At 37.1% G+C, this 27936-nt stretch overlaps 2 protein-coding genes across 2 annotated transcripts; both read left to right on the forward strand.

Annotated features, from left to right (window-relative positions):
• The first annotated feature begins 121 nt into the window (after positions 1-121).
• prss59 (serine protease 59, putative) lies at positions 122-13991 on the forward strand. The gene is made up of 9 exons (XM_084126251.1): positions 122-665; positions 1577-1758; positions 2046-2278; positions 4768-4903; positions 6658-6772; positions 11716-11917; positions 12768-12858; positions 12968-13167; positions 13600-13991. Exons 1-9 carry the CDS (start codon positions 459-461, stop codon positions 13707-13709), a joined length of 1476 nt encoding a protein of 491 aa, XP_083982377.1. The 5' UTR covers positions 122-458; the 3' UTR covers positions 13710-13991.
• Positions 13992-16050: 2059 nt separating this feature from the next.
• On the forward strand, positions 16051-27854 carry serpine2 (serpin peptidase inhibitor, clade E (nexin, plasminogen activator inhibitor type 1), member 2). The gene is made up of 9 exons (XM_084127090.1): positions 16051-16189; positions 18125-18405; positions 19846-20073; positions 20994-21191; positions 22894-23092; positions 25093-25190; positions 26942-27028; positions 27131-27214; positions 27319-27854. Exons 2-9 carry the CDS (start codon positions 18150-18152, stop codon positions 27354-27356), a joined length of 1188 nt encoding a protein of 395 aa, XP_083983216.1. The 5' UTR covers positions 16051-16189; positions 18125-18149; the 3' UTR covers positions 27357-27854.
• Positions 27855-27936: the final 82 nt, after the last annotated feature.

Here is a 27936-nt window from a genome sequence, read left to right on the forward strand (position 1 = left end):
CCTTTAAGTAATCTAACTTGAAGAAGCGCCATATTACAGTATTTACGGTAGTCAGTCAGCAACTGTTGCTCATTCCGCCGCATTTCGCATAATTTCTCTTCAGAGGGACAACGCATAGCCTACATCTTCTTTGCATGATCATACATCTTTAACGCGAACATAACAGTTTTAATTTATTTTTTATTTGGTGAAGCCAATCGAGTCTCTTTTATTTTAAAATATGGATAAGCTATTGAGTTACTACGACGAAGGCTTGAGTCTACATATTCATTTTACGAGCTTCGCCATTGGAAGGCAAGAACAGAACGTCAGCCTTTAAAAATGAATATTCATGACCAAGGACCAAGGATAACGCGGAACTACTTAATATTCATGAGCTCAGCCTTTACCGTAGTGGGGAAGAGATGACATATCACATGATTATAAACACATGATCAGGGAATCAGTTCCATTTCAAGATGGCTTTAGGCTGTAATAGTTTAGAGAGATATCCAGCTGCTGTAGTGATAGTTTTAGCGTGTGTTTTCCTCGCCCCGTGCGCTGCTCACCACAGGAGCTCGCGCAGAAATGAAGCTCAGCTGCACGTGAAGTCTGATGTGGACGAGCAGTGGTTCACTCAGAGACTGGATCACTTCAACGGCGCAGAGACTCGAGTCTGGAAACAGGTAACGTTACTTCAGTGCATGACACTAGAGACACTCACTGAAACACTGATACATGCATGCATGCTCCATGACTTCAGAGAACACCATGGTATTATCCTTCAGAAATCATTCAAATATGCTGATTTTGTGCTCAATAAACATGTCTGATTATGTTGAAAACAGTTGTGCTGCTTCATATTTTTGTGGAAATCGCTTGTGCATTTTCTTTCAGGATTCTCTGATGTGTAGAAAATTCAAAAGAACAGCATTTATTTGAAATCGTTTGTAATGTTATAAATGCATCCTTCCTGAATAAAAGTATTATTATTATTTATTTATTTATTTTAAAATCTTATATATGAAATATGAACTATTTTCAACATTGATAATAATCAGAAATGTTTCTTGAGCAGCAAATCATCATATTAGACTGATTTCTGAAGGATTATGTGACACTGAATACTGGAGTAATGATGCTGAAAATTCAGCTTTGATCACAGGAATAAATTATGTTTTAGCATATATTCAAATAGAAAACAGTTATCTTTAATTGTAAAAAATATTTCACAATATTACAGTTTATACTGTATTTTTGATCAAATAAATGAAGCCTTGGTGAACAGAAGAGACTTCTTTCAGAGACAATAAAAAATCATAATGATTCCAATCTTGTGACGTGTGTGTAACCTGTGTGTGTAACCTGTGTGTGTGTGCAGGTTTGTATTACATTGTGGACCAAATGATGTTTGTTTGAAAATGTAAAAATGTAGAAAGTTTTGTGTGATGGGTAGGTTAGGGGTCTGTTAGTGTGTGTGTGTGTGTGTGTGTGTGTGTGTGTGTGTGTGTGTGTGCAAAAGCACTGATTTTGACAGTCCATATGACACTAAAGGTTCTAATAAACCTTAAACTAAACAAACCTTTCGCTCCTGCAGAGATACTTTGTGAATGAGAGTTTCTATAGAGCCGGTGGTCCGGTGTTCCTGATGATCGGGGGGGAAGGTCCGGCTAATCCCGCCTGGATGCAGTACGGATCCTGGCTGCTTTATGCACAGAAACTGGGAGCCTTGTGTTTATTACTGGAGCACCGCTTCTACGGGAAGAGTCAACCGACCGAGTGAGTGGAAGAACAACACTGGGTTATCAACACTAGATGGCACTACAAGTCAATAACACATGGCTGTCTTTTCACATAGAGGAAATCCATCTATCTATCTGATTATCTATCTATCTATCTATCTATCTATCTATCTATCTATCTATCTATCTATCTATCTATCTATATATCTATCTGTCTGTCTGTCTCTCTGTCTGTCTATCCATCCATCTGATTTTATCCATCCATCCATCCAGATGTAAATATCCCCTCAGTAACTGATAGATTGTTGTGTTGTGTGTTGTCAGGGATCTGAGCGCAGTGAATCTGCGTTTCCTCAGTAGTCGTCAGGCTCTGGCCGATCTCGCTCACTTCCGCTCGGTCACCGCAGCAACGCGAGGCCTGACCAACAGCAAGTGGGTTGCGTTTGGGGGCTCCTACCCAGGATCCCTTGCTGCCTGGTTCCGTCTGAAGTACCCGCACCTGGTCCACGCCTCTGTGGCGACCAGCGCACCCGTTCACGCCACCGTCAACTTCCCAGGTGAGCACTGTGAGGAGAAAGCATTCGATGACAGTCATTCAACATGACATCATCATTAATACATGCTCCTGGTCTTATTGTGCATGTTTTATTAGTGCACTAAAGAAAGAGGCTTGTTTCATATCTTGCTCCACTTCCTGAAACTATTTTCCTTTTGGCTTTCCGCTTTTCACCATTCAGTCAATTCTTGATGGACAAAATTGAGAAAAACAATGTCTAAATTTCCACTCTACAACGTTTCTTGTTCAATGTCCTGGTTTTACTCAGAAATACATCAAGTTCTGCAACTGAAATGAATCAATTTAGTAATTTTCTCAGTAATATTGTGAAAAATTATTGCATTTTAAAAGAACTGTTTACTATTTTAATATGCTGTTCAATGTAATTTATTCCTGTGATCAAAGCTGAATTTTCAACATCATTACTCCAGTCTTCAGTGTCACATGATCCTTCAGAAATCAGTCTAATATGATGATTTAATGCTCTAGAAACATTTCTGATTATTATCAATGATGAAAACAGTTGTTCTGCTTCATATTTCTGTGGAAACCATGATCAAGTTTTTCAGGGTTCTAAATAGAATGTTCAAAAGAACAGCATTTATTTGAAATATAATCTTTTGTAACATTTAAATGTCTCAACTGTCACTTTTGATCAATTTAATGCATCCTTGCTGAATAAAACTATTAATTAAATATTTTAAATTTAGTTTAGTTTTTAGTCATTTCTTTTTGTCTTGTTTTCAGTCTGCTTTTCTCGTCTTATTAGCTTTTTCCCTCCGTCCCTGCGAACAGCTGTGTGTCACCACGACATCGGAAAAACTCTGAACAGAGACCTTTCCCTGACCTACAGCTCCACACACACACACACACACACACACACACACACATTAATCACCAGTCGGTCTGAGAGGGTGTTTATTATGTCTGTTGTGTCATATTTAAAACAACGCCTCCGTACAGACATTAACATTAAATTTAAATCGAGGGTTAATTATGTGTGTCCAGTGCGGAGAGACCAGACGCATGTGTTTTGCCTGTGAGGAGAATCTCAAGCCTCTCCGTCTGTGTGGTTTGATGACAGCGGATGACTCCATGTCTGTCACACTCCATGATTGTGGTCTGTCCTGCGGTGGAGCTTCGGCTCAAGTGTGGCATCGCTCCTCAGGATAGTGATGTCGCTCTGACCACTTTCACAGAGCTCTTCATTGTAAGCCGCTCTTAGATCACTCCAGCGCCAGAACAATAGCCTCTCATATCGTGTCCTCTCGTCTCATCATCTCATCTCTCGTTGTGTAGTTGGAGAGCGTGTGCTTTTTTTTTTTTTTTGCCTCAAACAATGCAGGATCTTCTCAGTTTGCACATGCATGATGATGTTGACGGCGGTTTCATCGGGACTGCTCTCATTTATCACTCGGAAATAGGAGAGATCTCATGCATATCTCAAAGTAAATTCTAAATGTCTTTCAAACATGCAATAACATCATATTTGAGCCGTTTGGTTTGCAACATTACTATTACTTTTAGACTAAAGGCCCGTTCACAGCAAGAACAATCACTATAATGATATATTAACATCAAACCAGCGGACGATATCGTTCTGTTTATTTTGCAATTCTGATTGGCTGTCAATCAGGCTGTCTGTTTATTCTCCAATTCTGATTGGCTGTCAATGTTTTTATCGTTTTCAGCTGGACATTTTTTTTTAAAGTGATTCCAACAATTTTTTGCAGTTTCTCAGTGCCGTAAAAACTGATAAAAACATTGACAGCCAATCAGAATCCATCTTGCTTTAAAGAGCTCGAGCATTTAAAGCGGCAGATGATAAACCTGCAGAATAAACAGAACGATATCGTCCGCTGGTGTGACTCTAATATTGTTATTATCGTTATTGTGATCGTTCTTGGTGTGAACGGGCCTTTAGTCTAAAAATAATAATAATGGTGCAAACCGAATGGCTGGATAAAAGCAGCAGCTTCAATATATATGATATGATCAAGATTCTCTCACAATTCTGAACAGACAAAATATCATGTAAGGTGAGGTTCTCACAAAATGTTCATTGTTGCAGTCCATTTAAAATGTTAAAATAAATCCGTTTGAGTGAATGATTCAATGACTCGCTCATAAATACTTCACTTGTTTCAGCGTTTTTGAACGGATCTCTTGAATGATTCAATGACAAATACCGTTTTAAACAGTCACTTGTCGCCACCTACTGGTGTAACGATGTAATCGATATAATCATTATTTGAAGCGTCAAGTTACTTTCAGTAGCTGATTAACTCTGTTTGATCGCTACTATATGCATCAGTGTTTATATCCCAACTATAAACTTTTATCTCAGTACTTCCGTGATAATATGAATATTTGTAACACAGAAATAACGATACTGTTTGTGAAGCCGTTTCAAACATTCACATGAGTCAAATCGAACATTAGAATTTTGTTGAGTAATGGATGTTGTGTGATTGTCTTCTGTGTTTGCAGAATATTTAGAGGTGGTGTGGCGATCGCTGGCGGCGGAGAACCCGGACTGCCCCCTATTGGTGAAGAAAGCATCGGACACACTGGTTGATCGGCTCAAAGACCCGAAAACATATGACAACATCACAAAGGACTTCGGGTATCACACACACACACACTTATAAAAAGAAATGAATGCTTTTATTCAGCATGGATGCATTAAATTGATCAAAAGTGACTTTTTTAGATAGATCAAAAAAAATATATTACAAATAAATCTAGTCCTTTTGATCTTTCTGTATATCAATGGATCCTGATTAAAATGTATCATGGTTTGCACAAAAATATAAAGCAAAAAAAACTTTTTTAAACATGTTTTTTGAGCACATAATAATCATATTATACTGATTTCTGAAGGATCATGTGACACTGAAGTAATGATGCTGAAAATTCAGCTTTACCATCACAGGAATAAATTACAATTTACAATATATTCACATAGAAAACAATTATTTTAAGTATTTCAATGTTTTTACAGTATTTTTGACCAAATAAATGCAGCCTTGGTGAGCAGAAGAGACTTCTTTCAAAAACAGAGAAAGATTGCTGCCCTTAAACTTTTGAATGGCAGTGTATAGTGTGAGAAGTGCCATTTTAGCTGCGTTTTAATTGAGATTTAATTTAACAGACAACATAAAATTGCATTCATAATGCATTTATATTAAAAAAGCGACATTACTAAGTGAAACAGAATATTTAGCTGTAAATAATTCTTGCTAGGTCTTGATTTTTATTTTATTCATTCATCAGGATCTGATGGAAAGTTGGCTATGATGTTATTGGATAATATTCATCCCTGCCAACATGTCTTTAATTGCGTCAGAAGGAGAAACACAGTCATGTTTGAGGTGGAGCAAGTTACATCATTCAGTATACTCACTATATTTTTAGTTTATTATAGGGTACTTATTTTAATTTCACCTTGACTTAAAAATACATTTCTGAAAGGATGCATCTATTTAAAGTACTAGAGTTGGGGATTATATAGGTTTGTAATGGCATAGGAACATGAGACTATGTCTAATACATGTGTGTTTTGGAAGGACTGAAAAGGCCTTTCTGTTGCAGTTGCTGGACTGTGACTATCCTGGTTTCAGTGTCCTTCTTAGTTCCGTTCGACTTGTGATCTGTGCGTGTGTGTGTGTGTGTCAGGATTGTGAGGTCCTGGAATGCCGTCTGTGCTCCGTGGCTCAGATATGGACCAGGGTCAGTCGTCTCAGCACGACCCACACATTATTTTTATTTTAATTAAGCATCTTTTTCTACTTTTCATCCACTTTTTTTGTGGAAAAATAATGATAAATAGGTCAAAATAACAGAATTTATTTGAAATATAATTTTTTGTAACATTCTAAATGTCTTTACTGTCACTTTTGGTCAGTTTGATGCATCCTTGCTGAATAAAAGTATTGATTTTGAACGATAGTGTAACTTGTAAAGTATTTGTATATCATGGTAGAATTTGTTGGACTGCATTTAAATAAAATAATGATTTAACAAAAAAAACAAAAAAAAAACATTGTATTGCAGTTCATCTGGATGCATTACGATAATAAGGATTTTAGAGAAAATGTCACAATGCAAAACCTCTTAATGTTCCATTCATTTTCTTTATATTGGGGATGATGTGCGACGTGTTTTCGTGTGATTCACACACTCAATGATCTAACACTTTTCCCAACATATTCAAACTGTTCCCCGTTCTGCTCGGCCTTGCAGGATGCCAGATTTGATGATGTCATTGAGTGTGTGTGTGGAGTCTTGTGGTTCAGTGTTTCAAGTGGAGAAGAGTGTGTGTTTCTCCACAAATTATCTAGTGTGTATCGTCAGCATGAACTCATTTCTCTGTCTCAGGTTGTGCTCTAAGCTCCAGATCCAGTCCAAGATGGATTCTGCGTATCTCCTGGAGTCTTTGGCTGGGAATTTCATGGATGTGGTGCAATACAACGAGGACAACCGTGGCTTTGAGGTGTGTGAGTTTGAGATGATGGACCGGGTCCATGTTGTCCGCCACGCCACATTATGACCACAAGCACAAAAATGAAATGGTTAGAGTTCATGAAGACTCTGTACTAAAGCCATTACTCGGGTCAGGAAAGGTCGAGTCAGAAACAAGATTAGTCATTTGTTGGAGAGTGTGTGTGTATGAGACAGATAAGAGGCTGGATATTGTCTGGTCAGATTACCAATAAACCACAGGAGCTTTTAGAGGTGCAGGATTGAGTTTCAGTGAGAGAGAGCGAGAGAGAGAGCAGCTGAATGAATGAGAGAGAGAAACAACAGCCGTGTTTATAATGGGAAACGTTTGGATTGTTCATGTTTTATTCTTACGTGTCACTTGTGATTTATAAAATGAGCTACATTTGGGTTAGTATAAAAATCCTGCATCCCTGTTTGCATACTTCTGCTCCTGATGACAGGGAAGTGCATACTTCTATGTGTGTAATGAGAAAGTAGGCCTTTATTAGCACATACCAACATATGCTACAAAAAATGATTTTCAATAGTTTTTGTTAATTATTTGTTTTTTGACTTGTTTTACATTAGAATTTTTAAAAAGAAATTTTAGATTTCATAATTTCAAAATAGTCACTTCTGTAAAAAATAAATGTTTATTGTAAAAAATAAAATCATGCTCTGGTAAATCATAATTATGACAGAAAGGAAACTATGATTTAAAAAGTCGAAATTATGACATAAGCCATGTTATGATTTCAACTGTCAATTTTGACTCATGCTATAACTTCGACTTTTGTCTTTTTTTTTTCTCATAATTTTGACTTTTTAAATCACGTTATTCATCATTTGAATTTAGTATGTCATATTTTCAGATTTATAAAACGTTAATCATATTTAAATTTTGTATTTCATAATTCTGACTTTTTTCATCATAATTTTTTACTTTTAAATCTCATAAATTTGATTTAGTATGTCATAATTTCGAATTTGTAATGCATGTAAATCATGATTTTGATTTAGTAAGTCATAATACCGACTATTAAAAAATAATTGTAAGTTTTTAAGTCATAATTTCGATTTTGTATGTCATAATTTTGATTTATGCTATAACTTTGACTTTGTATGCCATAATTTTGAATTATAAATGTCATTATAATTTCAACTTTGTTATAATTTTGACTTTTCATCTCGTTATGATTTACCAGAGCATGATTTTGTTTGTGCTGGCCTGGTGTAAAAATTGTGTTTCTGCCAGTGAATTTTGAAAACTTGAAATTGAATACTTGAATTCAATCACTGAAAATGAATCTTAGCTGTGTTGCTTCTCAAGTAAATTTAAGATTATTTTTCATTACATTTATAGTAGTGCTGTCAGTTAAACGTGTTATTAACGGCGTTAACGCAAACCCATTTTAACGGCGTCATTTTTTTTTTAATCGCGAGATTAACGTTCTTTTTGGCCTAGCAAACTTTGTCGTTTTTTTCACATGCTATTGCAACAACTAGTAACGTTAGAAAAACTACAACACCACACCGGCTCTAGCTAGACCGGAAACAAAACGACAGGCACGCCGCACACACTTGTTTGGGCTTGCGAGCCGGCCAAAGAGTAGTAGGCTAATGTTATGTTTTGAGTGGATGGCGAGCGCGAGACGCCGAAATGGATGCCAATAAGATTCTGAATGGAAAGTTTACTTTTAAAAAGTTGCCAAATGGTTTCATTGACAAGACCAAAGTAATCTGTGTGTTTTGTCGTTGTGAACTGAGCTATCATCGCAGCACGTCCAGTCTGAAATACCACTTGACGCGAATTCTCTGATGCGATTATTTGCTCCAAGTGAGAATGTTAGTGTGAAATATATTTTATCTATTCATTTAGAATAGATAAAATGTGCAGTTAATTGCGAGTTAACTATGACATTAATGAGATTAATCGCGATTAAATATTTGAATCGTTTGACAGCACTAATTTATAGTGAATAAGTGTGTTTTTTTGCATCTGCAACAGTGCAGTAAATTCGACTTAGAATCCATGACTTCTTCACTTCTTAAAATGACTTCATCCTTGTTTTCCTCAACATTTTCTTAAAGTTGTAAGAGCTGCCACAAACTCCTGTCTTTTATAGCGCAAGGAGTTGTGGGTAAAATTAGCCCATAAAGCATGCAGAGATACACTCCTTGAGATCCACAGGACAGCTTTATTTTCAGGCTCCTGTGATTCGGGACACTCTTGCATACTGTAGTATAGAGATAGAATGAGAAAAATCCAGTCCTAGATTAACAGTCTTTACCTGAAAATGTAAAAACCCATGACTTAGTTTACATTTGAGTGAATTCAAACTCCAGATTTGGTTTATGAACCACTCACTGACACTCACACTCACTGACACTCTCACACTCACTGACACTCACACACTCACTCAGACACTCACTCACTCACACTCACTGACACTCACTCACTCACTCACTCACTGACACTCACACACACACTCACTCACTCACTCACTCACTCACTCACTCACTCACTCACTCAGACACTCACTCACTCACACTCACTCACTCACTCACTCACTGACACTCACACACTCACTCAGACACTCACTCACTCACACTCACTGACACACACACTCACTCACTCACTCACTCACTCACTCACTCACTCACTCACTCACTCACTCATTCACTCACTCACTCACTCACTCACTCAGACACTCAGTCACTCATTCACTCACTCACTCACTCACTCACTCACTGACACTCACACACTCACTCACTCAGACACTCACTCACTCTCACTCACTGACACTCACTCACTGACACTCACACACTCACTCAGACACTCACTCACTCAGACACTCACTGACACTCACTCACTCACTCACTCACTCACTCACTCACTCACACACTCACTCAGACACTCATTCACTCACTCACACACTCACTCAGACACTCATTCGCTCACTCAATCACTTCACTCACTCAATCACTTCACTCACTCACTCACTCTCACTCACTGACACTCACACACTCACTCAGACACTCACTCACTCAGACACTCACTCACTCACTCACTCACTCACTCACTCATTCAGACACATACACACTCACTCACTCACTCACTCACACATACACTCACTCACACATACACATTCTCACTCACACACACACACACACATACACTCACTCACTCACACACACACATACACTCACTCACGCACACTCACACACGCGCACACACACACACACACACACACACACACACACACATTCCCTGGCGTGATCCAAGCAGTGATGAAGTGTTTAAGTGTATTTTGGATTGAGAGGCGTGTCTGTGTAATCAGACTCCGATCTGTGAGTGTTCTTGGAATCTCAGTTCTGGTTCTGATAGATTACAGCTCACATCCTGATTACGAGCGGCTCCGAGACTTCTGTCCTCAAATGCCCTGACGCTTTTTTCAAAACAGTTTCTACAAGTGAGCAAAATCAGACAAAACCCTTCATTTGAAGTGGGATAAAAATGATTTAAATTATGATTTTTAATTCCAAAAATGTGACGACATTGTCTTTTTTTATATTTAAAATGTAACAATAAGAAAACAAACATCCACGGCAAAACAAAACAACATCGACACACAAAAACATTCCATAATAACATTTAACATACCAAAAAAGAAGAAACATAATTTCTTAAGACCATTTACCATACAAAATATATATTTTTAATCTTCCAAATTTAAACTGATAACTACATTTAATAATTAAATAAAGATACCTAAATAATTGATCAATAAAATTACTTCAGAACTTATAGTAAAAGCACATTGATTATAGCCTGGTTAAAACCAGACCATTCTCAGTAGTAACTGAGTTATGGTCTGACAAAGCTTCATTAATAACTCATTTCCAAAGGGGCGTCACCAACGGACGTCGCTCAAATGCCTCTGGGCGCAATTGGATGGACCTAAAACCAATCAGAGCGATCGTCATCGTGTAAAGCCATATGCTGCGTCCCAATTCGCCTAAGTTACACTACGCCATAAAAGTATCTACTCTTTTTGTGAAGAAAAGGTATTTACTTTTGAATGTGTAGCAAAAAATTAGGCAAGCTTTGGGACATACTACTTCGTCATCTTTATCGGACGGATCTGTCGCGTAAACTGCCGTCAATCATCTTGTCACAGGTAAAATCCTCTATTAAATCTAATTTAATTTCTTACCGTTTCAGAGAGAAATGTAGTAGCACGTTCATCTGCCAGTGGGTCTTTCATGGAGACTGTCCTCATGTGTTTGCAATTTGAATATAATAATGCATTTAAAAGTTGATGCACTTCACCAACGGACGTCGCTCAAATGCCTCTGGGCGCAATTGGATAGACCTAAAACCAATCAGAGCGATCGTCATCGTGTAAAGCCTGCCTCAACGTTTCTGATTGGTGCCGAAGTTATCATTTATTTATTTCGGTGGGGAAAAAAACGACTTAAAAAAAATTCTTTACTCATGCAATATGTTTCTAGTAGGATTGTGTTAGTCATTAAAATGAGCTTTATATTAAAGGTAGGGTATGGGATTTGCAAAACGGCCGGCATATTTTGAAAATACACAACTCAAATGGTCCTACCTTCTTTCCTCCAACGCTGGCCCTGACTCCACCCATTCGACGTGCAATGGATGGGAGGGGGATGGGGGGAGGGGGTACGACCGTTTGATTGACGAACTTACTGTCCAATGATTCTAGGTGGTCTTGGAAATGATTGGCTGGAGTTTTTCGAGTCCTGCCCGTTCCACAGATGATTAAATTGCTTAATTTTCATTTCAGTGCTTCTAACTCAGTGGCTGTAAGTGGGTTAGGAATAGGATTTCAAGTGATTTTGAAAAAATGGACAAAAAAGAGAATCACATACCCCACCTTTAAAGCAATAGAATCTAAAAGTGCGTGTGTGTGTGTGTTTCAGGGCGTTGTGGGCACTAACATCACGATAAAGGTGTTGTGCAGTGTGATGCTGGACTCTTCTCTCGGCGACCCGTACGATCGATACGCTGCTGTGGCTCGTCTGATGCAGAAAACCTTCTCCCAGTCATGCATAAACACCCAGTATAAAAGCTACATCCAGGACATGAGCAACACTAGCTGGAGCGGCCCGGAGGCCGGGGGAGGTGTGTGTGTGTTTATGTGCAGTGCTTACGTCACACACTGTGTTTATATTTGTACGTGATGTTCCTGGCTTGTTTTCCAGCTTTATATCCCAGGAAGTGCGGTCTGGGCCTCTCATTTGTCCTTTCTCACGTCTTTATGGGTTTTTCCTCTTATTTTCTGTGTCTGAATGAGAACCAGTATTTCAGCCACTGAATCTCATGAAAATATGCTCAAGAAATTACATTTAGCATAATGAAAATGAAGCCTAATAAATGTATTTATGTCCTTTTTTACTTAATTTTGTTTTATTTTGGTCATTTAGTACTATTGCAACGCAAAGAAGGGTTTTCATATTTTAGGGTTTTTATTTGGCACTTTTAATATTTCAGTTTTATTTGTGAATAAATTAATTTTGTATTTATTTATTTTATTATAAATAAAATGGGGGGGGGGATAAAACATCACCTAGGGGACATCACCTATTAGAGACATCTTACGATTGATCAGAAATGTTGTATTCTATCATAAAATGCAGCTGAATTTAATTTGTGTGGCATTATGTTTATGAAATGTTTTATACATTTTATATAACATTTTATAAATGTTTATTTATAAACATGAATATCACATCAGTGAATGATGTCCAAAAAAATATTTAATATAAAGAAAATAAAACCTAATGAATTTTAGTTTTATTTTATTTAGTTATTGTTTTGTTATTTATTTACATTTTTGAAAATATTTTTTTTTATTTTAATGTTAAAAAAAATCTGATGAAATATCACCCAGGCATTAGAGGCATCTTGCGATTGATCAGAAATGTAGTATTCTATCATAAAAGCTGAAGCTGAATTTGATTTGTGTGTTTAGGACGGCAGTGGGTGTATCAGACCTGCACTGAATTTGGATTTTATCAGAGCACAGATTCACCGAACCAGCCCTTCAATGGCTTTCCCTTACCGTGAGTGTGTGTGTGTTTTGGAGTGATTTTGTTGTCTTGGCATTTGTGTGTTTGCACTTTGCAATAGCATTAAGTGTTTAAACGTATCCAACGGTCTTCTGTTGTGCAGGTATTTCCTGCAGCAGTGCGCTGATATATATAATCTGAGCACCTCGTTAGATGATGCCATTCAGCAGACCAATGAGGAATACGGAGGATATGACATCAAGAGCACTCGCATCGTCTTCCCCAACGGCTCCATTGACCCCTGGCACGCTCTCGGAGTGACCCGGGACATCGCAAGTGACCTTCCGGCTGTCTTCATCAAAGGTCTGTCCCGTCTCCATTTACATTCATATCCTTTTCCCGCTGAATCTCACCGGTGCCATTCTCTCTCTCTCTCTCTCATTCTCTCTCTCTCTCTCTATTTGGAAGACAAGGAAAAACAGACTGTTGGGGTGAAGGTCAATAACTGTTGTGCCTATGTTTTTAGGTTTGATAGCTTCTCGATTGAGGGTACTACAAGTTGGTGGAATCTCTACCAAAGTTTATAGAATTATGGGGAATAAATGAAGTATTATGTACACTGTATGACAATGAATTGGTTTTGAGGTTTTCTTTTTTTTAAAGAAAGAAAATGTAATCTATTTATGTATTTTTGTGTTTTTTTTGTAAATCAGCTGTAAATCTTGTGTAATAATAGCAAGTCAATTGTGATAATAAAGGTGAATTTGATCCCCTCTCTCTCTCTCTCTCTCTCAGGAACGGCTCATTGTGCAAACATGTACCCGCCCCGAGCAGAAGACCTTCCTCAGCTGGGTCTGGCACGGGACCGCATCTTCATCCTGCTCCAAAAGTGGCTGGCCGAGTGATTGACAGCAACAGCAGCCAATCAGATGCTCAGACGCATGTGTAATGGCCAATCAGGTGGTTCTGCTGTCTAATGGTACGAAGGAAATTCTTGCTTTAGAAATCTGTTTTTGCACTGTTTTTATAACGATCAGTTTTATTACAATCAGTTTACAAAAAATCTGTTTCGTTTGTAATATGTTTATGAAAGTATGATTGAATGTATGTCGTTTTTCTTGATGTAAATCACTTGTATATTTTGCAGCAGATGTTTCTCAATAAAGGAAGTTCTGTGATGTTGAAAACATGACTTTGTGAATTTGATAGCAGATTGTTTAGGTGTGATTTTGCTAGAAAATTACTTCCTTGAGATGTCTGCAACAACTGTCATGACAAAGAACCCGAAGTGCACATGGAAAGAGTGTTTTCTTTCCTTGATAAGAGGAATTGAAGCTTTTTTCTGCCACAGATTAAAAAATAAAAATGGTAATTTCGACTTTTTATCTCACAATTCTGCAGGGTTTTTTTTTTTTTTCAGAATTGTGAGATATAAACTCGCAACTGTGAGAGAGAAAAAGCCGCAATTACCTTTTTTATTTTTTATTCAGTGGCGGAAAGGCTTCCTATGAATTGGCACTGAATACTATGGAAGCGAATTTATCTCATAATTCTGACTTTTCCCCTCACAATTTCGAGTTTATATCTCGTAATTCTGACTTTGACACGCAATTTCGAGTTTACTGTATATCTCATCTATCAATTCTGAGAAAAAAAGTCATAATTACTAGTTATAAAGTCAGAATTGCGAGATGTGGTTTTAAAAGAGAGATAAGCCATAGCTGCCAACTCACGCATTCACCGTGAGACACCGTGTCACCAATTGACACTTTTCACACGCTCTCACGCCACACATCCATTTTCTCGCGCACAGAAAAATCGCGAAGCAAAGAGGACACGGAGACCGACAGACTAGACAGAGCAGGTTACTTATGATATAAAAGAAAAATCTCAGCTCTCAGATTCTGTCACTTTTATTACGAAATTCAGACAATAAATACCGTTTTGGCGCTTGTAAATGTGACGCGACAGATCCCTAGCGGCACGTGAACCGATCATCTCTAGCTGATAGTAGGCCTAAATAATGTTAAACACGAATGAACACTGTTGAAAGATACAGTAGCCTACAACAACTTACCGAAATGTATATTCCTCATACATAATATCGACCAATCAATCAAACAAGGGTCAATAAAACAGCTGGAGAACAATTATGTCACATAACATTTACCTCAGGAAAGCCATTTGATGACCATATTATAGGCTATAGCACGTTAGTTGGCTAGAAAAAAGGAGCTATAGATAGTATTTTGCTAAATATGTGTAGCCTACTATATTGCATTATACCATTTAATTTGTGTTATTTTTAACCTTAAATAATACAGCTGATAGGGCTCTCTGTATGTTTACAGCATTAGGTGAGTTGTTTTTTTCTTGAGAAAAATTAATGCCTATCTTGTGTAGCCTACCTAATATTTATCCAAATGAGTCATTATTAAATCAAATCACAATAATTGAATTGAATTGAAATAATAAAAAAGCGTAGCTTACCAGAAATTGAACCATGTAAACATTGTAACATGTTGTCACTAAACCTAATAAAATTCAGTTTAGTTACTAAAATGTTTTGACAATCACAATACACTTATTGTGATGCAATATTTTTTTTTGCACCCCCCCCCCCCCCCCCCCCACCACCCCCACTTAAAGCAAAACTCAAAAGTTGGCAGCTAAGCACTGTTTTAGCAAAAACATACTGTGAAGGTAGGTACCATATAAAAATTAATTTTTCAAGGTACTCCATGCATTATACTATAGTATTGTATGATATTACCATAATAACACGTCCAAACCCCCTGGTAAAATAAACCATACTCGTTTACCATGATTTTTAGATACTATCATGGTCCATGGCAGTGTCTGAAAGTTAATGAGTGCGTGTAAAACTTTGTATCATAATGGTCCCTTTCCGTTTGTCACTTCCTTTTGGTAAACCAATTGCACAACAGTTGTGTCCTCCTGAATGATGCTAATGTGTTATTGTTTTGTGAAAGTATATCATTATACGCCGCACTAATTATCCTATCCTTCCGCGTTGATGTAATTTCCTGTTTATATCGAGGAGAGTTTAATCAAAGTTTCGAAGGGCTTTTTGTGTCTCTTCGAATTCTACAACAGCGACTGTTTGACTCATGAATATTAATTACGTAACGGAACGTTCGACAGCCGTTGGTTGTGCGTGTTTACGTCAACCACAGACGCCACGGTTACCTAATTAATATTCAGAACGTCGTAGTGTTCGTATGTATGAGAAGGCGGAGTTCGACGCTCAGTACCGAAAGAAATAAACGGAGGCGCTTTAGCGAGCGCGAGGAGAAACACGGACGCTCGCGGAAGACACGCGCTCTCTACCTGCTTATCTAACGAATTAGACGTGCTTGTCCAGGTTAGTGAAGCATATTATATAAATATCGCATCTTATTTTTTTCTCCTCATACACAGTTTGTTTTATAGCCTGCTTAAATCATGCATTAGTAACAGCTGCTTTAATTCCTGGATGCTTGTTATAGATGTTTTTTTGGACAGGTCTAAAGATAGGCTACTACAAACATACAGATACTTGTTTTTTTTTTTTTTTTTTGAGTTGTTGACTTTGAGTTGCAGACCCCCGCCTCTTTTTGGGCTCCGACTGAATTTTAAAGCCTATAATTAAACACACTTGTGAAGCGGCTATAAAAAGTGTCCTGCGGTCATCGGAAAATAACGCTTTACTCGTGCAATACTACAGAAAACACCGTTCAACTATCATCAGACTAATATCAGACCGCTGACATTAAACGGATATCAGAGCAGGGGCCGTTTGCATAAACCATCTAAGACTATCTTGCAAGTTTTCTTTAAGACTGTTCATATCTTTCATTAATCAGTTAAAACATATAAAATGTAAGTTGGTCTAGTAGTAACTGATTACCCCTAACTAACCCTCTGCTCATCCAATTTGGCCCCTGATCAGATCAGTTAAACTGTTAACGTTACAAGACCAAATCACAATGCTTAATTTAATCTACGACTAACGTTAGGACAAAGTACAGTTGCTTAGACTAGTTTTACAAGTTAGTCATCTGATTTTTTCCTTTTAAAACTGGCGATTGATTGGTTTTAAATCTAAAAAGTAAGACTGATTACCTCTTGGTTAACTCTTAGTTGGTCAGACGAGTTCTTAATACTCTGTTTATTGATTGTTTATAAATCTTTACGAACATTAGATGTGTTTTTGCCAGCCTAAGACTTATATTAGACGAGATAAGATCTGTTTAACTGTTCTAAGACTAACTGTTTCAACTAAATCAGTAATTTCTTTAAGGTCTATGAAGGATTGTGTGTTTAAAACGTTTTTAATGCACAGTAACATGGTCATAATATTTGTCAGGATTGATATTGTGCCGTAGACTCATAGTTGTGAAATGCACTAATGAATGATTTATCACAACAGTCTGTTGGCAAAATATGTCAGTAGAGTTGTGATGTAACAATGTTATATGAAGTCAATTTTAAGCAGACACACACACACACACACACACACACACACACACACACACACACACACACACACACACACACACACACTCACTTACTTACTCACTCTCTCTCTCACTCACTCACTCACTCACTCACTCACACACACACTAACTTACTTACACACACATTCACACATACACTCAAACTCACTCTCTCTCTCTCTCTCACACACACACACACACACACACACATACTCTCACTCACTCAAACTCACACACACACACACACTCACACTCACTTACTCTCTCTCTCACACACACACACTCACTTACTCACTCTCTCACACACACATACACACACACACACTATCCTTAATCAAATAAATTCCTGAGCCGCAGGCCTGTGTGACGGGAAATAGAATAGCTCAGGAGTGTGTGCAGCACAGATCCAAGAGACCGGAGGATTGTGGAAAAGTGTGTTGCTCTGAGCCGTCCGTCCTTTATTCAAGAAACGCTTATGCAAAAAAAAAAAAGTTTGTGTCCCGGAAAATCGTTCTGCTCTGGAGAATACTGATTAGATCGAGTAAAATCAGAGATCGCAGACAGAAGCAGGTTTTTGTGTTGTGGTTTGTGGAAATGTTGTAAGTTATAAGCTGTAAGTTCTCCATCCATCCAATCCATCCAATCCATCCATCCATCCATCCATCCATCCATCCAGATCTTTCGAGCAGAACTTGTGTTTGTAATCCTTAAACAACGAAGTGTATGAAAACAATGAAACACATCATTGTAAAAATAATAAAACTACAGCGTTACGAGCATCAGTTCAACTCTATCATCCCGTCTGTCTGTGTCTTCTCCAGGTGAGCTGCCTGTGTGTCCCTCACGATGTTGGTCTCATTGCACCTGTGCGTGTTGCTGGCGGCTTGTTCTCTGAGTGTTTCTGCGTCTCAGTCCTCGTCTTACGGAGAACGAGGCTCTGATCTGGGCCTGCAGCTGTTCCTGCGTGTGGTCCAGGACAAACCCCTGGAGAACGTGGTCATGTCCCCTCACGGCGTGGCCTCTGTCCTGGGCATGCTGCTCCCGGGGGCCCACGGGGACACTCGCCGACAGATACTCACCGGCCTCAAATACAAGAAGTCAGGTGTGTGTGTCTGCTCTTCATTTGCATTGCTTAAGCATTATAACATAGGGTCAGATTTACTAAATGCTTGTATCAGTGCAAACCCTCTTTTGGCATTAAGAAACTGCGTTCTGGATTTACTAAAGACACGCTGTGAGAAATGAGGGATAAAAATGACCTGATTGCATATGTATTTGTAGAAGTTTCCCTTTCAAACCACTAAATTTATGGGAGGAGAGTATTTAAAGAATCATGCGACATGATTTGCTCCATTACTTACCGCCCTAAAAAAGCATGTCTTAACTGTTCACCTGATAAACACTGAATTTGTGCATTGTAGAGCTGCATGATTAATCGTTAAAGTCTTTTTTGAGTGAGTCATTGAATCGTTCATTAGGAGTTTCCCTGTCAAACCACTAGATTTATGGGAGGAGAGTATTTAAATGAATCATGCATGGTAAATTACTAAGGTTTGCGCTCGTCAATTTACTGGTATTTTCACCATTATTTACCGCCCTAAAAAAGCAAATCTGACCTGATTTTGCACCTGACATGACGCTGAATTTGTGCATTGTGGAGCTGCACGATTAATCGTTAAAAGATTACGATCTCGATTTAAACGCCCACATGATCTTATTCCTAAATTACAATGATTCGCCTTTGTCTATTAAACCTTTAACAAAATCATACCGGAGCATTGAGATCTGCGTTCTGATCCAGAGAGAGCAGTTGTCATGTGTAGATATGAAACAGCTTCACAAACAGTCTTTTCAACCACACTGTGTCTCATTATTTCTAATTATCACAGAAGTACTGGGATAAAAGTTCATATAGTTTGTACACAAACATTGATATCTACGGTAGCAATCAACATAGAGTAAATCAGCAATTAAAAGTAACTTGCGCTTCAAATAAAGATGATATCTTTTACATCGTCACACCAGTAGGTGGCGACAAGTGACTGTTAAAAATGTATTTGTAATTGAATCATACATTTGAGATATTCGTTCAAATACGCTGATTTATCCAGTAATGAAACAAGTAAAGTCTTTTTGAGTGAGTCATTGAATCATTCATTCAAGATGTTTGTTCAAATATGCTGATTTATCCAGTAAGTGAAGTCTTTATGAGTGAGTCTTTGAATCATTTATCCAAACCATTTTTTAATATATATTCATTCTAATTACTTTATCCAGAATCGTGCAGCTGTAACGCATTGTCATTAGATCATCTGCACCAGTTTCCACTCCCATCTGCGTTTCATTAGATTGTGGCTTCACGCTAATTTGAAGTGTTTAGTAGTTCTGACTCTTAGTGAGTAATTCAGTGCCAATTCATGTGGAGTATCATAATGTTCAATTGATTTTTGCTTGGCAGACTATAAAATGGGCAATTGAAAATAGCAATTTCAACCCTGTAATTGATACATAAATTCCTTTCGTGTGTTTGTTTTGCTCTTAGGTCCATATAAGATGTTGCGGAAGTTGCATAAGGCCCTAACGACCAAATCCAACGCCGATATTGTGACAATCGCCAACGGGCTGTTCCCCAATGAGGGCTTCAGCATGAAAGAAGACTTCCTGACAGCCAACAGGGAGAACTTCCTGTGCGACAGTCAAACCATTGACTACAGCGACCCAGAGAAGGCCGCAGAAACCATTAATGAATGGGTGAAGAACAGCACTAAAGGTACACCTCACGTTAACCTCTGACCCCTGGATCTGATACCCCGACCTCTGGCCTGGATTACTTAAAAAGGATTTTCAATGCAACTTCTCTCGAAATGTGATATTTATACCTAAATAAGCTCTAAGCCCTGAGATTAGAGCTTTTATTGTTCAAAGTTTTATATATATATATATATAATATATATAATAGCCACTTGCCATTAATAGGCTACAAAATGAGTTTTTAATAAAGCATTAGAAACACAAATCTGTTGAAATGAAAGTATTTTTAATCATATAATTATATTATTCTAAATTATCTTAATAATTCTTAATCTTAAAGACATTTTCCACATTTAAAGAAAAGTTAATTTAATTCATAGGAAGTATAATTTTATCAATAACTGAAAACCAATATTTGATTCCAATATACACATTTTATTTGTTTATTTTATTTTTTTATGAATACATTTTTATCTTTAATTATTAATCTTAAGAACATTTTCCAAGTCATATAACAAAAATTAAAAGGAAAATATAAGCTATATTATAGAAAGTTAATTTACTTAAACCTAATTTACCAGTTTATCAATAACTGAAAACCAACATTTTTCCAAATAAAAAAACCTATTTATTTATATTAATCACACAAATCAGTGTTTTAAACTTTATTTATATGTCCCACATCTTTCCTTTTCCTCCCCTCCATTTTATTTATTTATTTATTTTTGCAAAAATTGCAATTCTCATATAAAATGGACATAAAATAGAAAACAGCTGATATAATATTTAGTTAGTTAGACCTCCTGATGTTGTCCGTTCAGTGAACATTTGTTGAAAAATAACACACTTTTCAGGCCATAGTTAGTACTCTATTTGTGTGCCAATTATTTTGCAATATTATGTTATACTATAACCTCTGTTTTTGTTTTTTTTCTTCAGGCCATATTCCCAGTCTTGTCCAGGCGGATATGTTCGATCCGGCTCTGACTCGTTTGGTGGCTGTAAACTCCATTTACTTCAAAGGCCTGTGGAAGTCCCGTTTCCAAGCCCAGAACACCAAACCCAGAAGCTTCACTGCAGGAGACGGAAAGTCATACAAAGTGCCCATGATGACCCAGCTCTCCGTCTTCAACTACGGTGAGATGGTGGGATTTTCTCGCAGGTTGCATAAGCTATTAAAATCACACACACACACACACACACGCAGAACTGAAAGATTTTTCCTGCTACGTGATTCATGCCATGTCTGGCTACGTGTCGAACTCTTTTCCAGAGACAGTGATGCAATAAAAATGTGGCTACTTTTTAAATATCTGGGAACACTGGAGTATTTTAACTTTACAATTCCTCATAACCCAGGAGATGGGAATAAAATGGTGCAAAATGTGAATTAATTGAATTCTAATGAAAAAGGCAAGAGTGTCTGGCCATCAGCAGAAGGATTTAATCCATGAAAACACCAATAAACTTGAGCTCTTTTACTAGCTTTAATATTAGCACTTTACAAGCAGAATTAAGTGTTTTATAGACTGCACTTATAAAGTTCACCGGGGTGACTGGGATAGGATCCATACACGCATGTGTCAGGTTTTGTTTTTTTATATACTGAAATTTAGGTTCATAATAAAGAGGCCATATTATGCAAGTCTTGGTTTTGTTTATGGGCTCTACAAGAATAGGTTTCATGCTTGAATGTTCATAAGACACATTATTTTCACTATATTCTCCATTGTTGCATATGGAAGCTTGTTTCCGCCACAGAATAAAAATAACAAAGGTAATTGCAACTTTTTATCTCACAATTCTGACTTTTTTTTTCTCACAATTGCGAGTTTACATCATGCAATTCTAGCTTTATTTCCCAGAATTGCAAGAAATAATGTTAGAATTGCGTGATATAAACTCTAAAAATTCAGAATTGCGAGTTTATTTCTCCGAAATTAGAGTCCGAAATTTTCGCACGTTAAAAAATAAATACGACCTCACGTTATTCTAATCACGCTTACACACTGCCTCCGAAACTTTCGTCCGTCATAAAAAAATTCAGACCGGGTTTGATTTTCTGCGTTTTTCGCATCCGTAGCAAGCATTTTGAATGGTGTTTTGACAATTCAGAGCCACCGAATGACGAATACGAAAAAATGCATATGAAAATTTCAGACTCCGTGTGCAAGGGCCTTTACATACAATTGTGACTTAAATATCTCGCAATTCTGACGTTATATCTTGCAATTCTGAAAAATAAAGTCAGAATTGCGAGATGTTAAACTCACAATTGCAAGGAAAAAACTCGCAATTATCTTTTAAAATGTTTTATTGTGTGGTGGAAACAAGCTTTCATAGTTGCAGCTCCTCTCTTCCCAGTCTGTCAGTAACGCTCTGTTTAGTTCCTGTCTCTATGAAGCCCCTCCTTCTGAAAAGCACACTGTGCTCTGATTGGTCGGCTGGATCAGTGTGTTGTGATTGGTCAAGCGCTTCCAGTGTGTTTGGGAAATGCCCCGCCCCTTAACATAACTTCGAGTTTCAACACACTAGTAACTAACTCAACCAGGCCCCGCCCCTTTATTCTGCGTATTAATTATTTAAAAGAGGAATATTGTGACGTGTTCATTCCCAGAAGAAACTCAAGACTACAATGGAGGCGTTTCAGGGAGTTCAGAAACACTGACACTGATATAGAGAATAACCCCTGCTGGAGGGACTTTTTCATGCTCAAACAGCAACATTACACACTAAAGAAAGATGAACATGGAAAAAAAAGCATAATGTTGAGATAGTTGAGAGACCGAGTGTGCAGCATAAAGCCTGATCTGTTTCTTTGTTCTTGTTTTCTCTGCAGGTCAAGCAAGCACTCCGGAAGGTTTGAAGTACACAGTGATCGAGCTGCCGTATCACGGTAATAGCATGAGCATGTTCATTGCGTTGCCGTCAGAAGAGGCCACGCCCCTGTCGGCCATCTTACCTCACATCTCTACAGCGACTGTCCAGAGCTGGACCAAACAGCTGGTCCCGAGGAGGATGCGCTTCATGATGCCGAAGTGAGACACCCGTCGTCAGCCCTATCCTAAAAAGGGGTGGTATAATGCCCTTTTCACAAGATGCAAAATAAATATCTATGAATAGTGTGTATGTGAAGTTTTAGCTCAAAATACCCCACAGATATTTTTATATAGCATGTTAAAGTTGTCACTTTTTGAGGGTGAGTTTTTGTGTGTCCCTTTAAATGCAAATGAGCTGCTGCTTCCGGTGCAGAGGGCGGAGCTTCAAGAGCTTGTGTCCTTAGCAGCTCCGATTACTTGCGAAAATTTCAAAAACTTTTAGCCTTTTATGTTCAAACCGAAAGATGGCCTCAAGAAGAAGTGACATGTAGACAACATTTCTGAATGGTTAGTTGGTGAATTTATGTAGTTTATGTGTTGTTATCTTCTAGTCATTGATTAGCATATTCTGTCATGATAATCTATAAATCGCGTCCCCGGGGGCGGGGTTTATGTAAATGTTATGGTTTGTGATGTCACTAACCCGGGAGGAATGTCGTGTAGTCTCTACCAGCCGTTTGTTGTATTCCTTCAAAAGCGATTTCTTTAAAAGAAAATATCTCCCTTTGCTTTGAACTTTGAGCGTTGTAACTTTGCAGATGTTGTTTATGCTCAAACAGCAACATTACACACTAACTAAAGTTAGAAAAGTGAAATCATAATCAACCACCCCTTTAATGTTCACTTGGGGTGAATCCGAAATCACCCACTAAACCCTCATTCACTATTCCCTATGTTAGTCCCCTAATCCCGTTCACGTGAAGGAGTGAATGAAAAGGAGTGAGTGAATTCGGACAGCCGTTGAGCGTACATCGGTTGTACACTCGTTGTTGCAGTGCAATGTGGGATTGAATAAGTGCACTCAATAACGTCCACTATGGTTTCGAACACCACTACAAATGGCTGCCCCCTCAAATAACGCCCTGTTTGTTTGAGGGTATAGGGGGCGATTTCGGATTCAGCCTTGGACCACCCCCCCCACCCCCCCACCCCCTACAAATCAGTCATTTTATAAGGCATCTTTTGTATGATGCAGTGCTATTTTAGTATTATTCATACTATTATAGTTTTGAATTCGTTTTTATTTTTATATTTTCAGTTTTCATTGTAATTTTAGTTTGTTTTTTTTGTAACTTTTTGAATATTTCTATATACTATTAATTTATTTTATTTCAGTTTTAGTTTTACTAATTGTAGTACTTCAACTAAAACTTATGCATTTCAGTTAGTTGTCAAGAAAATGACTTAATTTTGAAGGTTAAAGGTTTGCATCTGATATTTTCTCGAAGCATGCAGGCTATGAATGGCATGAGGGTGTGTAAACGATGACAGAATGTTGATTGTTTTTGGTGGACTATCCCTTTCACAGGGTTTAAAACCCTTTACATACTTAAACCTTGATTTGGTCTTTAGAAAAGCTGAAATAGCTGCAACGTGCAGAAATTCAGTGTTATGGAAGCTCATTTTTTCCACATAAGAAAAAAAAAAGTAATTATTTGAGCAATCATATTTAAGTCACAATTATGAGAAACAAATGTCTGATTTTTGTTGTTGTTATAATTATGACTTTTTATCTCAACAGTTTGACTTTATGCTATAAACTTGACTTTTATCTCATAATTTTGACTGTCATCATTTTGACTTAGTGTAACGTCATTTTGACTGTCATAATTTTGACTTTTTATGCTATAATCTTGACTTTTCTCATAATTTTGACTTTGACAATAATGACTTTTGTATCTCATAATTATGTCATAGTATCTCATAATTTCCACTTTTTATGTCATTGTAACTTTTGGCTTTTTTCTCATGATTATGACTAATTTATTTAATATTTGTATTTCAATTACAAAAAATAATTAGTACATTTTTTTTAGTTTTAGTTAACAATAACAACACTGGTATGACCTGTGTTGAATCTGACATACTTTGTGGACGTATATTTGCCAGGACAAGCAGCACTAATGGTGTGTGTCTGTCTCCTCTTCTTCTTCGAGCAGATTCACAGCCGAGGAAGAGGTGGATTTGGAGGCTCCTCTTACAGCGATGGGAATCAAAAACATCTTCAGTCAGAGCAAAGCTGATTTCAGACACCTGAGTGAGTGACAGCTGTCAGTCACGCACAGCACTGTATTCATGAGTTCATCTTGTGCGCATATGTTTGTGCTTGAACTAATGATATCGTTGGTTGTTGACTGTGAACTTCAGCCGCATGAATCACGTCTCTCAGTGGGGTGTGAAAATGAGTCACTGGTCACTATCCAGCGCCAGATGATCTGCAAACAGACTATTCTCCTCAAAGCCTTTGCTTTATTACCATAATTCATGCTGTTAAACCACAAACCTTGACCTCAATTGCTGCCAGCAGTGAATCAAAGAAAGCTAAAAGTAATAGTTCACTCAGAAAAGAAACATCACACACATGTTATGTTTTCAAAGGAACACAAAAGGAGATTTCTTTTCATACAAAAACATGTCTGTCAAAAATGATCATAAAAGCTCTTTTTGGAGCTTGACAGGCACTATGAAATATCATTGTATGACAATAGAAGAAAGTCATACAGGGTTGGAACCATGTGAAGATGAGTAAATGATGACAGAATGTTCCTTTGACAGCATTTTAAGCCCTTTCTATTCTTAAACCTTGATTTTTGGTGTTTAGAAAAGCCAAATTATTTTAACGAAGGGCAGAAATTCAGTGTTATGGAAGCTTATTTGTGCCACATAAGAAAACAAAAGTCATCCTTTGATAAATCATAATCATAGTCATCATAAATCATAGTTGAAAGTATGAGATACTAAGTCATTATTATGACAGTTGGATTTTTTCATAATTATGACCTTTTATCTCATTATTATGACTTGGTATCACATATTTACAACTTTTTATGCCATAATTGTGATTCATCTCATGACTTAATATCTCGTAGTAATGAATTTTTATCTCATAATACTGACTTTTTTACCTAAGTTTGGTCTTTTATTCTCATTGTATTCTCAGTTTTTTTTTTTGTGTCAAATTCAACTTTTTGTCATAATTATGACTTTTAAAAAAAAAAATATATCATAGTTAAAACTTAGTATATTATAGTTACTATTTACTATCATAAGTTTTGGCTTTGTCATTATTATGAATTTTAATGTCATAATGACTTAATTTGCCATCATTTTGACTTTTTATCTCATAATTATGACCTAGTGTCTCATAGTTTTTTATCTCATAATGTCAACTTTTGTAATAATTTTTGGCTTTTATTATCTTAATTATCACTTAGTATCTTATAATATCAACTTTTCGTCATAATTATGACTTTTTTAGATCATAGTTATGACTTAATTTTGACTTTTGTCATGGCTGTTATTCTCATAATTATCCCTTAGTATCTCATCATTTCTATATTTTATGTCATAATTGACATGTTATAATTATGATTTACCAAAGCATGAATTGTGTGTGTGTGTGTGGTGGAAATGGTCTTCCATATAATGTTTAAAGTATCAAGCTGGAAAATATCAGAAATGGCCAAGAGAATCTGTGGAAAAATGAGAGGGACAAATATGAATACATACTAAAGTACAGAGAGAAAGACAGTATAAAAGAAGATTAAAATGAGCTAGAAGAAGGACGGAAGAGGTTTTGCAAGCATTGTTGACCAAACTGGAGCTGCAGTCTGAAGTGTTTTGTTCTGTTGCCCCTGTGTGGCCGTCTGATGAAATGACACGATGACTGTCTGTGGTGGATGAATGAAATTAGGATGTAGCATGTTTATTGCTGTGCAACATCATAAAAGATTTGATGGTTGTTGTGTTAACTGTATGTGTATGTCTTTATGTTTGTGTATATAACAGGTTCGGAGTTTGTTTACGTGTCCAAAGCCCTTCAGAAAGCCAAGATAGAGGTCAATGAGGATGGAACCAAAGCCTCTGCCGCCACAAGTAAGTTACTGTGTCATAAATGTTTTTAGAGTCAGAAGTTGTTGGCAACTCACAATCACCCTTCGCCAATGGTCATGATCCGCGTGATCTCTCTCGTTTCAGCCGCAATCTTGCACGCCCGATCTTCTCCTCCATGGATGGCTGTGGACAGGCCATTCCTGTTTCTCATCAGACACAATCCTACAGGTACACACACACACACACACAAACCACTCACATCTGTTTCATAGTTATGAATCTGTAATATGAAAATGTCCTGACTGTGAAATCTGATCCCGTTCTCCTCTCAGGAACCATCCTGTTTGCTGGCCAGATCAACAAACCTTGAGCCCAGAGATCATAGGGGTTTCTTCCTGTATGTCTCATCAGTGATACACACACACACACACACACACACACACACACACAAAAACGCATGGATATTTTAAACTTTTGTCCTGGACTGCGTGTTCTGTACCCATTCAATTTCTCAAGTGTCTTTTTACCCAAATTTTTACTTTGTCTGTGTATTGCATTCCTGTTTTCTTTATATTCTTGGGGAACATTTTATAAAATTTTATATATGATATATAATTTGTTTAATGCAAATGTTCTCACAAAATGTGTGCAACTTAAATGCTGAAATAACTTTTGTTTAACTTTAACTGAGATATTTTTTTTTGTTCTTAATAGTGTCAATTTATTTGTCATATTAATGAGACATTTTCCTGCATCGAGTCATATTTTATTTAATAAGGTACTTAAACTGGTTCACTTTGTGTCTTTAGACTCTCAGACAACTTTTGTAAACATTTGTCGTTTATTTAATAAAAGTACACTAAATTTACTTGTTTTGTTGCTTTTGTAATTTTATTTATTATGCTTGATTAACACTGATATATAATACTAATACTAAATACTATTAATGG

The sequence above is a fragment of the Abramis brama genome (genome assembly GCF_963993115.1).
Source record: "Abramis brama genome assembly, chromosome: 10".
Lineage (NCBI taxonomy): Eukaryota > Metazoa > Chordata > Actinopteri > Cypriniformes > Leuciscidae > Abramis > Abramis brama.